The sequence below is a fragment of the Vespa crabro genome, chromosome 14 (genome assembly GCF_910589235.1).
Source record: "Vespa crabro chromosome 14, iyVesCrab1.2, whole genome shotgun sequence".
In the NCBI taxonomy this organism is placed as follows: Eukaryota; Metazoa; Arthropoda; class Insecta; order Hymenoptera; family Vespidae; genus Vespa; species Vespa crabro.
The window spans coordinates 2,394,143-2,406,642 of NC_060968.1; the positions used below are offsets into that span (position 1 = coordinate 2,394,143).

Sequence of the window (12,500 nt, forward strand, 5' to 3'; positions counted from 1 at the left end):
ATTTAATTCGCAAATACTAATTCGTTTATATGTTGTATTACAACGTGGTCGTAGTTTGCTGCTCGAGAAAATTATATTTTACGCACGACTGAAAGCAAAAATAATACATTGCGAAAGGTTAAAACAACGATTACGAAACGATCGATGGCTCGTACGAGTTCTCGAATAGATTTGTATTTGTGCTGAGTGGGTGGATGGATAGGGGGCGGGGAACTTGGGAGAGAGATTTTCTTTTTTTTTTTTTTTCCTTTTATCATGCATATTTTCCATCATGCTAAGATCATCGTACTCTGTGCACTTCGAATTGCATCGAATTTGCACTTTGATTTATATTTAACAAATTTGTAAACATTATCTGTGATAATAGATCGATTAATATTAAATTCAATTAATTGTACAGAATGATTTATATCAATCGAATATAATAATAATGATGATAATAATAATAATAATAATAATAATAATAATAATAATAATAAAAAGATAATGATATATTATAATGAATTAATATTTGGGATGTTTCGATTTGATATTTATTGCGATTTATTAAAAACACGTTATTTTTCAAATTATTTATACATCCGTTGTTCCAATGATCGTGATCGATTTAAATTACTTTTCTTTTTCTCTCTTTTTTTTTTTTTTTGATAATAAAAATTAATTGTACGTTTTGCCGTACGTAACATTGATTATTTAATCAAATTAATTATTTAGTCAAGCTGAGCAATTTGATCAGAGTTAATTATTACGAGTATGTAATATTAAAATAATTATATATTATTTATGCACTTGTACATTTGATTTGTAAATTTTCTTTCAGGATGTCAGTTTTATCCAATCGGAGAATATTTGAAATTCGTAAGAGTACCAGAAAATCTTCGGGAGGGATCAGAGATATTATCTTTGGAAGCACATCCTAGAAATCGTCTTACTATTATTCCAGTGGACAAGGTACATTTAATTTTTTTTTTTTTTTCTTTTTTTTTTTCGAAACTCTCATTCATTTAGTTGAACTTTTTGTTAGATAATAAGGTCTATTTGAAAGAGAAATAAAAAAAAAAAAAAAAAAAAAAAAAGAAAATAGAAGAAAACGAAAAGGACGCACGTCATTTGATTTCTTTTTCTTTTTTCCTTTTCTCTTTTATTTTCTTCTTTTCTTTTCTTATGAAATGTATTAATGTTTCAGGAAGAGGACAGTCGTTTCTTTTCTTACAAAGACGTGAATGGAACTCACGTTTCAGTGACGTTGGCACACTCATTGGAGGATCTGGTCGATGCGGAATCACCTAGAAATCTGTTAAAGTTCCGGGTCATCTGTGATTATACCGATGGCAGAGATACCTTGGTGAATGCTCAAATACATATAGAAATATAAATATATATATATATATGTATACATATATATTTTTTTTTCTCGCATATATTATACTTTCGCTTTTTCGTTAAACGTTTAATTAGAGCGTTCTAAGTAACCGGTCTAAACTAAAAGCTATGTCTGTTTTCTTTTTTTTTTTTTTTGTTTCTTTCTATTTTCATTTATGATTACGAGCATTTTTTCTTTCTTTCTTACTTTCTTTTTTTTTTTTTCTTTTTTTTTTTCCACTTACTTATTTATATTTTTTTTCCTTTCTTTAACGTTCAGTCATGCATCAACAAACATTTACGTAATGACATTAAGAGGAGAATGTAGGTCCGGTCAATTCGGTCTTTATCAGATCATTATCTTTTTTCTCTTCCAAGTGAATTTTCCAAAGCGTAATACTTATTTTTTCTCTTTCTTCTTTTTCCTTTTTTCTTTTCTTTTTTTTTTTCTTTTTTTTTTTTGAGAGCAGTAACTCTCAGAATCACTTTTCTCGTTTGAATGAAAAATTAATAACATAAGCCAAAGAGAGTAACATGTGGATAATCACAGAGAATTCTTCTCTTCATCCTGTTGAATAACGGAGATTAAAAATCGTGATACTGCTAAGCGCTTAACTGTATATCTATTTACCATATCTATTCCTAATCCGTGATATCGTCTATTTAAATCGATTTCTTTCCCCGTGAGAAAATACGTAAAAAGTTTAGTTGAACATCGTGAATGTATTTAAATAATATAAGTACCGTATGAAATTTATCTTTTATCTTTTCTTTTTTCTTAGTTTTCTTAACGATCCAATCGATATCATCAGTTATTTTAATAATTTTCAATAACGTCGAACAACATTATTTATGACAATTAATTTTTGATATAATTTAAAATCGGAAAAAAATTTAATTTTAATCCTTCAACTGGATCGACTAAAAATTACAAATAAATGAGAGTTAAATAGACGTGTACGTTTTTGTTGTTCAGGTCTCATCGCATTTATCAGTCACCGTATACGTCGAGGATATTAATGATCATGCTCCAGAATTTATCGATGCTCCTTATCACGTGACAGTGGATGAGCTTACATCGACCGGTAAGACATATTTATTATACTTAACTATTTATTTCCATTAAATATGTTCATATACATATATACATATATATATATATATATACATATATATATATATATATATATATATATATATATATGTATGACAAGTTTAAGTCTATCTAACTTTAATGAAATGAAGTTATGCCAAATCGTTTTCAAAATACTTTGTTCTTATTTCTTCTCTAAGTATATCCATTTCAATTTAAGACAAACGACGGGTAACTGTGTTTTTAAAGCTATTGGCTACTGAAAGATTCATGAACACTTTTAAAATTCTCCATTAGAAACGAAGGAGAGAAAGAGAGAGAGAGAGAAGTGATATATATATATATATATATATATATATATATATATATATATATTTAAATAAATTCGACGCTTTGTTACTTTTAATTTGCCTTTTACCAAATCTGATTTAAATATTAACCGAAGTAGTTAGCACAGTTAATTATTTCACCCGTTGAAATTCATCCTTTTAAACAAACAAAATGACATTGACATAAATGAATGAAAATTATTAATGGATAATTCGACGATGATTCTCAATAGAATTTTTATAAAGATAATATTAAAATAATAATATAAATATATTTCAATTGTTGAAATTCCTCCAATGGAAGAATTTTCAAGGGGACGGTTCTTGTTCCACGAAATTTTGAACGAGATTACGATGAATTCGTTGACCTATAACAAAGTAGGATTTCCGTAAGTCGAAAGACTATCTTTCCTTGTCCCTTTCCCCGCTCCCTCCCTCCCTTTACTTCCTTCCTTTCTACTCCTTTTGCTAGATCCATTTCGTTTAATCCTAAAGTTTTGCCAAATTTCGCTAGAGTGTCTCTCATTGGAATTCAAAATATAGAAAGAGAAAGAGATAGGTAGAAAGAGGTAGATAGATAGACGGAGAGAAGAAGAAGAAGAAGAAGAAGAAGAAGAAGAAGTAAAGGAAGTTAGTTCGAGTTAATTTCTCTTTTATTATCACAAAAATGATAAGATTTTAAAGACGAGAAATATTGAATCTTAATGTTATGAAATAAATTCTTTACTTGAATAATATATCAAAGAAATTCGTTGTTGGACGAATTTCAGGTGTTACAATATTCCGTGGGATTCATGCCGTCGACGGGGACAAACCAAATACACCGAACAGTGATATTCATTATGCTATAGTTAAAGGAAACGAACAAGGAAAATTTTCCCTTGAATCTGGACATAGAACAGCTTTGATATTACGTAAACCATTGGATTACGATAATGGCGATCGCGAGTACACCCTCGTTATCACAGCTACTGTGAGTTTTTAAACGAACGAATTCTTTTTATTATCATCATTATTATTATTATAATTATTATTATCATTATTATTTATTTTATTATTATTATTATTTTATTTATTTTACTATTTATTTTATTATTATTATTATTTTACTTATTTTATTATTTATTATTTATTTTATTATTATTATTATTTTATTTATTTTATTATTTATTATTTATTTTATTATTATTATTATTTTATTTATTTTATTATTTATTTTATTATTATTATTATTTTACTTATTTATTATTTATTTTATTATTATTATTATTTTATTTATTTTATTATTTATTATTTATTTTATTATTATTATTATTTTATTTATTTTATTATTTATTATTTATTTTATTATTATTATTATTTTATTTATTTTATTATTTATTTTATTATTATTATTTTACTTATTTATTATTTATTTTATTATTTATTTTATTATTTATTTATTATTATTATTATTATTTTATTATTGTTATTATTATTATTATTATTATTATTATTATTATTGTTGTTGTTGTTATTATTATTATTATTACCGTTATTTCTGTAACATTACATGTGGTTTTCTCTTTTATATTATCACTTTCAGGATCGTGGTGTACCTGCAAAGAGTAATAAAACAACGGTTAGGATAACCGTACTGGATAACGATGATCTCGATCCAAAATTTACTCAAGACGTGTACAAAACGAAAATATACGAATATTATCCAATGCCGGTAAGAATGTATAATATAATAACGCAGTACGAATCATTGATTTTAATTCATTATTAATCACTCATATTGATGATAATAAATAGATCAATAGACACAACGAAAATTAATATATTTCGTATAAATCCATTTAATCATTTCTTAGAACTGATATTTTAATATGTTAATCAAACATTAAAAATAAGTATAATGATCGGAATAAGATCGATTCGCCTTCTATTCGCGTTTACAAACGTCTTCTTCCTTAATAATAATAAATACAATCAAAAGAAAGTCATTCTCATATAATTTCAACCGAAAGTACAGTGGCTCTTTTTTTTTTTTTTTTAAAATGATCGTGATTCACTTTCACGACAATGTTCGTTTCACTTCGCGTGTTACCTTTTATCTTTTTTTTTTTTAGAAAGATACATAATGATCGAACGAGTGAATATTATATAGAGAAGGTGATACTTAACAGGTATATTAAATATACACAATTTCGAATTAAATGCAACGAACAAGATTTCAATTGACATCAACGAAAAAAAAAAAAAAAAAAAAAGAAAAAAAAAACAACAAATAAATAAAATATATCTGTACACACATAGTTTCATGAAACATCGAATCAACTAATTTATTTTTTTGTTTTTTCCTTTTTTTTTCCCGTCGTTATTTTTCAAATTATTATTATGAATTAAAAGTAATAAAGGTAACTTTCTAGACGGGATCATCGGGCCGCATCGTCCTTTCTCGTGTCGTTTCGTTAGTTACTACGTTGACATGTTTTATTACATCGATTAGTTTTGTAACGCTTTTTTGGATAATTACGAAAGAAATATCTTTATAATAACATTTAACGTACTTTCTCCTAACAGGATCGGCCAATTTTCACGGAAATAAACTTCACGACGCCGATTCACGCGATAGATCGTGATCACGAAATAAACGTCTCCATACGATATGACATAATATCAGGAAACGAAGGTGGTTACTTTCATTTGGATCCAAGGAATGGCACGCTTTATCTGAAACGTCCGATCGATCTTGAAAACGAACGTAATCTACCCGACAATACATTCGCTTTACAAATTCATGCAACCCAAATTGACAATCCATTGAAGATGGCTGTGGCTAGGGTTGAAATAGAAATATTGGATTTGAACGATAATCTACCGGAATTCGAAGTCGATCTTTACAACATCAGCATTGTTGAAAATTTACCGAACGGTTTCAGCGTATTACAGGTCATAGCGCATGACAAGGATCAAGGATTAAACGGTGAATTTGATTTTCGTTTGGATGATCCATCAGGAGCATTCTCGATCGATCCTAAAACTGGTTGGTTGACGGTAAAGGATCAAAATGTATTGGATCGAGAGAGAAGGGATCGATTGAGAATGAAAGTATACGCAATGGAGAGAAAACCAAGCGTTGTTTTATTCAACGGAGAAAGGTCTAACGGTTCATCGGTAGACATTCACGTTAGTTTGTTAGATGCTAACGACAATAATCCAATATTCGTGCCATCGAATCTTTACGAATTAGTTGGAAGGGCCAACGCTAAAATTGGTACCGTATTAGGACAAGTACATGCAGTCGACGATGATTTAGGAACAAATGGTCTCGTCAAATATACTTTACAAAAGCCAGGAAATTCTAGTAAACGCGTGCCACCATTTATCGTGGACGAGAATACTGGAGTTATTACAGTCGCGGAAACCCCAATCATCGAAGGAAGACACGCGATCTTCGTCGAGGCAGCGGATCAACCAGCGAATCCAAGTGAAAGGCGATTCTCATTGGCGGTCGTTACAGTGGATGTTTTCCGTCCTGACGGTAATTTTCTTCTTCTTTCGATTTCTTACACGCGGAACGTTACAACCGGTTCGCTTGTCGATTACGTGCGTTCCACATCATCATCATCGTCGTCATCATCATCATCATCGTCATCATCATCATCATCGGCATCGTCTTCATCATCATTTACAACGTCGTCGTCGTCGTCGTCGTCGTCGTCGTCGTCGTCGTCGTCATCATCACCGTCCTCTTCTTTTCATAGAAAAAAATAATCATTGTTCCCTTTCTATCTAAAAACGTCGGGCTTAATTTTGCGTTAGGATAAGTTGCTTTGCCATTTAAATCGATTATTTTCATTGATATCACGATCTCAAACGATCTAAATGATCTAAACGATCTTGAACAAAGAAAGAATTAAGAAATAAACGAACTTTGTTAAATTAATAGTAACATCGTAGGTTCGTTCTTGAAAAGTTCAACTATGACTCTTCATTGTTTATCTTAGAGAAGCAAGAGCACAGGGAAAAAAAAAAAGAAAAAGTAAAATAAAAAAAAGGAAAAGAAAGTAAGAAAGAAAGAAAGAATGAAAGAAAATAAATGAAAAAAAGAATGTTCGTTAAGATAAACATAAACAACTTCGTTGCGTTTCTTACGTACGTGGATTTTTAATCCACCGAGAAAAGTATAAACGTCGTTGTAACAGATATGTATGTATGTCACGAGAGACATTGTACTTAAATCAATCAAAAAATAATTGTATATTATTATTGTTGAATAGATGAGGCTCTTTATAGAGCAACGATCTCACAGTAAAAAAAAAAAAGAAAAAAATTACTGACTGTCATTTTCTTTTCTATTGATCTCCAATCTATTCTCGTTTCAGGACCGGATACTTGGGAACCAGATTTCGTTGGAGCACCGTACGAGTTTTGGGTCGGTGCCAATGTGCCCGTTGGTACCAGCGTTGGCCAGATTCGTATAAACGATGCCGTTAAGACGAGCGATCTTATATACGATCTACTTCATAGTTATCAAGAAGGAGGTACTTGAAGAAAAGTCGAGATAAACGAAAAAACAAAAAAAAAAAAAGAAAAGAAAAAAAAATTTTCTTTTTCTTTTTCTTTATATTTTTCTTATTATACGTTCGATTCTCTCTTAATCGATTAAAATTTAATTAGATCTGTATCGTCATATATGCATGATGTTCAAAAAGTATAGAAGAAAATTTATTACTACGTATTATTGAAATCAAATAGATGAAAAAAAAAAAAATTCATATAAATTTAAGCCCAAAAATGCTTTATTTAAAAGACATTTATGGTTTTAAAGACATTTATGGATTTTTTATATTCCAATCGTCGAATTAGTGATTGACGAACTCTTTCTTTCTTTCTTTCTTTCTTTCTTTCTTTCTTTCTTTCTTTCTTTCTTTCTTTCTTTCTTTCTTTCTTTCTTTCTTTCTTTCTTTCTTTCTTTCTTTTTTTTCCCTCAGGACTTTTATTTATGGGCTCATGGCCGAAAGAATTGGGAATGTATTCAAAATGCATATATTATTACATTTGCAATATAGTTGAAATATTAGAGAGAGAGAGAGTGAAAGAGATAGAGAGAGAGAGAGAGAGAGAGTTCGGCAATCATTAATTCGACGAATAGGGAGGTTTGAATTCTTGCGGTGAAAGGAATTTTTCAACATTTCTTATAACTGCCACAATAAATCATAAGTATCCTTTAAAAGCATATATCTTTTTGACTAAGCATATATATATATATATATATATACATCGAGTATATGTTTATATGAAATTTTTTTCATATATTTGATCTCAGTAATATGTAGTCTAAGTTTGCTCTTATAACGACCATCTCCATTTAATATAAATAGGTATTCACTCGGAGAGGTTAACTCGAAGAGTTACCCTGGATGGTTTAATGGTTAAATCAATCGCCCGAAAAAAAAAATCAGGGTTCGAGTCCCGTTCCTTGGGTTCAGATTAATCGACAGTTCAACTTTTTTTTTTATTAATCCTAGATTAATGTTATCTAATGCTAATGTAATCTTACGTTAGGAGGTTGATGCTATTTATTGTAGGTTACTAAAAATTAGTTAGAATATTTTTATGAGTATTTGAGAGAAAAAAAGAGAGAGAGAGAGGGAGAGAGATAGAGAATCGAACATCAATATAATATACAAAGTAGAGGAAAAACTCGTCATAAAAATTTATTCTCTTTATTCTATGGTAATACGTAACATGTGGTGTATGCATATCCAATGGGGTTTCAGTACCGTTCGCTGTAGAGGAACGATCAGGAACGATAACGGTCGTGGATGAAATCGAACGATACGAACGTTCGACTTATGAGTTCGAAGGTGTTGTTACGGACGAAAGGGATATCACTCTAATCACAAACGTATCGATTCATGTCGTCGATCCTAACGACGAGAAGGGCGCTTTAACAAAGTAAGTCGATCATTCTCGATAATACGATCGATTTCATATTTCTCTGAATCAATTCTTTTTTAACATCGATTGATTTCAAAGATTTCAAAGAACGGGAAGAAAACTTGAGAAAGAAAGAAAGAAAGAAAAAAAAAAGAATATCTCGTTCGCAATTACGATGATCATGATGTGACGTAAGTTTTATCGAACCTATAGTCATATCTTCAACGATGAATATATTCTTTTTCTCTTCTTTTTTTTTTCTTCTTCTTCAAACCTCGAAACCTCGTTTAGTTTTTATCTGGAAATCGTGAGAAAAAAAAATGGATATACATGTCGATAATCCTGTCGTCGTTTTCAAATTCGTTTCTTTTTCTTTTTTTTTTTAATTTTGCGATAGAATAGAATCGAATCTCCTCTCGGATTTATGATAAATCTACTTGCACATTAAAAGGGTCAATATGTTCATCGATAATTTCCAGGGGAGCGACCATGGCGCCTATCGTTTTTCACGTGAAAGAAAATGTCCCGGGCACGTACATAGGATCCGTTTTATCAGATAATGGTACAGCTTCGACGTCCTCCACTACGAGTTTTCTTATCGTCAATCAACAGGACGTGCCTGACATAAGTATCACGAAGGATGGTGATCTTTACGCACCAAATGGACTTGATCGAGAGACACGACAGAATTATAGTATCACTGTGATAGTCGAAGGTTCTAAAGGACTTCGTGTCGTTCAAGTATGTTATCATTTTCATTATCATTCATAATCATTCGATAATTATAATCCATTTCATTTACTCTTTATATCATGATCGTAATTATCAAAAATGCGCGAATTTTTATTAAAAGATGTGGAAAAGATTATCGAAAAAAAAAAAAAATCAAAATCAAAAAAGAAAATGTAAAGAAAGAAAATTTTTGAGAATGAAAAATGAATATAATCGAGATATTCATGAATATCTTTGATATTTCAGATAAGAGTAATAGTCGACGATGAGAATGATCATCCGCCAGTTTTTAGCTCGTCTTATTACGAAGGACGAATACTTGAAAACAGTCCGTACGGAACGGAAGTTGTCATGGTCAATCCCATTGGTGCTTCTGACAAAGACGAGGGTATTAACCAAGAGTTTATTTACAGTTTGACCGGTGAAGGTTGTTCCCTATTCAAAATTGATCCTAGAAATGCTCGAGTGTTCTTCGAGGGTAGCAAAGGGGAGAATTTGAATCGAGAGGAAAGAGCAATCTATGATCTTGAAGTAGTCGCCGAGGATGGGGGTAAGCTTTTTAATATTCATTCTATCAAATCAATGAGAATTTTTATTCCATTCGATCTTGACTTTGCGAGGTTTTATAAATCAAACAAACATTCAAAAAAAAATTTATAGAGAGAGAGATACATGGACAATTCGTTCATTTTTGATCGATGAAATTAATCGCTTTTTTCTTTCTTTCTTTCTATTTTTTTTTTTTTTTTATTATTTTCTTCCGATACGATTCAAAAGGGGGTTTGAGATCGACGGCACGTTTGAAAATCATCGTCGAGGACACGAACGACAATCCACCGAAATTCATTCGCATGATCGTTCTACCTGATCAAGGCGTTAAGGTATCGAATCAACCGGATGAGGAATCAAACGCAAATACGAATCAAATGATAGATTCAACGACTATCAATGGAAGAAACGATACGAAACGATCGAACGAACGGAAATCACCATTACTTTTGGTACCGGAAAATGTGACGATTGGTACGCCTATTATACGATTGTTAGCAGAGGACAAGGACGAAGGAATTAACTCTGAGATAAGTTATAATATACAAAATGAGACGATATCTGGAGTTAACTCAAGTATCATTGGACAATCGAAACAGGATTCGAACGGTCGAAGATATTTTTTGTTGGATTCAAGAACTGCAGAAATTTCTATAGCTCGTTCCCTTCCACCGGAAAGGAACGTACGTTTAATAGTTTTTGCCAAAGACGGTGGTGGCCTTACCGATAACATAACTATAAGAATACACGTCGTAGATGTGAACGATCATCCACCTGTATTTGATCAATCCTGGTATACCTTTGACCTTGCCGAAGGTATTTACATGGCTCATACTATTGGTACAGTTCGTGCTATAGACAATGATTTTGGTGTCAATGCTAATGTCAATTATGAGATAATATCTGGAGCGATGGACGAATCGAATGAAAATGATGATAATTCAACGTGGATATTCGACGTTGGACCGCGAGACGGTGTATTAAGGATAAATGGAAAACTCGATAGAGAAAAGAAACCAGTTCATCGTTTGGTATTATTAGCTCATGACGATGGTTCACCTGTTCTTAGTTCGACCGTCGAAATTGAAGTGAACGTTTTGGACGTGAACGATAACGCCCCGAATTTTTATAATTACGACGAACTTGAGAATGACGATCGCGGCATACCAATACCGGTTTATCGTACGTCAATATTTGAAAACAGTCCTATCGGTACTTTCGTAACGAGGATACATGCGAACGATAGCGACTTTGCAGGAAATGGAAATGGATTGATATTATTCAATCTGGTTAATTCAAGCCACGAAGAGAAGCAATATTTCACGATAGATAGTAAAGAGGGTTCCATAACAACTATCTCAAATCTCGATTATGAGAAAATAAAGAATCATCGATTAATAATTACCGCGAGTGATTTAGGTTCTCCTGTTAGCATGACATCAACCGCTGTTGTAACCGTAGAAATCATTAACATAGACGACGGCGATGATAATGAAGACAACGACAATGTCGATGACGATAATGATGATGAGGTAAAAGAAAAGGACGATCAGGATGAATCGTTTAACGAAGTTCAAAAGATCCCAACGTTCAGGCATCGATATTATGAGGTCGAGGTCGAAGAAAATACAGTCCCACCAATTTGGATCGCCGAATTGGATTTAGCTGATGGTTATCAAAGCGATCATATACGGTACAGCATCGTTGCAGATGGCACGGATGCCAGAGATCACTTTTCCATCGACTCGAGGAATGGCTCGTTGTATCTGATTACAAACGTCGACAGGGAAATGAGAGATCGGTATGAGGCTAAGGTCAGGGTCGATAGGGTAAAGCTCGGCCGTGGGATGCCCGTGATGATCTATCCGGTTGTTGGTGAGAGGCTCAATGGTCTCGCGCCCAACGAGGCCAGGGTCGTTGTCAGGATCAAGGACACCAACGACAATGCGCCGAGATTTAAGTCAAAGGGAAGACCCATCCTAGCTGCTATACCTACAACTGCCCACTACGGTTACGAGGTCATTAAAGTAGAGGTGAGCGTACATATATGTTTGATGAGTGCATGTTCGAGCGCAAGCGCGCACTAAACCTGTCCATCTAACCACCTAACCGTACATACGTATGGATCTTTCTCTCTCTCTCTCTCTCTCTCTCTCTCTCTCTCTCTCTCTCTCTCTCTCTCTCTCTCTGTCTGTCTTTCTATCTCTGTTTATCTCTGTGTGCGCCAAAGTGACTCGACCTTAATTCATTTCGGGTTTTTTCCTCTTGTAAATCTTCCCTTCCCTTCCCTTCCCTTTTCTAGTATTTCTTTATTATCCGAGCTGTCCTACTTTTATCCTACTTTTCTTTAATTCGTTTCTATCTTTTCTTCTCTCTTTATCTCACCGAGACTCCGTCTATTTGTCCGTTTGTACGTTTGTATGTCTGTCTGTCTGTCTGTCTGTCTATCTGTCAGTCTTTCTATCTATCTATCTCTCGATGCATCGCCTCTTTTTATTTTTCTC

At 32.2% G+C, this 12,500-nt stretch overlaps 1 protein-coding gene across 5 annotated transcripts in view; it reads left to right on the plus strand.

The window, feature by feature from the left end:
- Positions 1-12,500, plus strand: part of LOC124429186 (cadherin-89D) — a 39,104-nt gene that overhangs the window by 19,775 nt on the left and 6,829 nt on the right. For all 5 annotated transcript variants that reach the window (XM_046974115.1, XM_046974116.1, XM_046974113.1 and 2 more), the window contains exons 3-13: positions 821-951; positions 1,187-1,345; positions 2,339-2,447; positions 3,555-3,757; positions 4,370-4,498; positions 5,353-6,313; positions 7,158-7,316; positions 8,556-8,733; positions 9,195-9,456; positions 9,694-9,997; positions 10,225-12,029. In XM_046974115.1, coding sequence (XP_046830071.1) covers positions 821-951; positions 1,187-1,345; positions 2,339-2,447; positions 3,555-3,757; positions 4,370-4,498; positions 5,353-6,313; positions 7,158-7,316; positions 8,556-8,733; positions 9,195-9,456; positions 9,694-9,997; positions 10,225-12,029 — 4,400 coding nt within the window. The remainder of the gene's footprint in view (positions 1-820; positions 952-1,186; positions 1,346-2,338; positions 2,448-3,554; positions 3,758-4,369; positions 4,499-5,352; positions 6,314-7,157; positions 7,317-8,555; positions 8,734-9,194; positions 9,457-9,693; positions 9,998-10,224; positions 12,030-12,500) is intronic.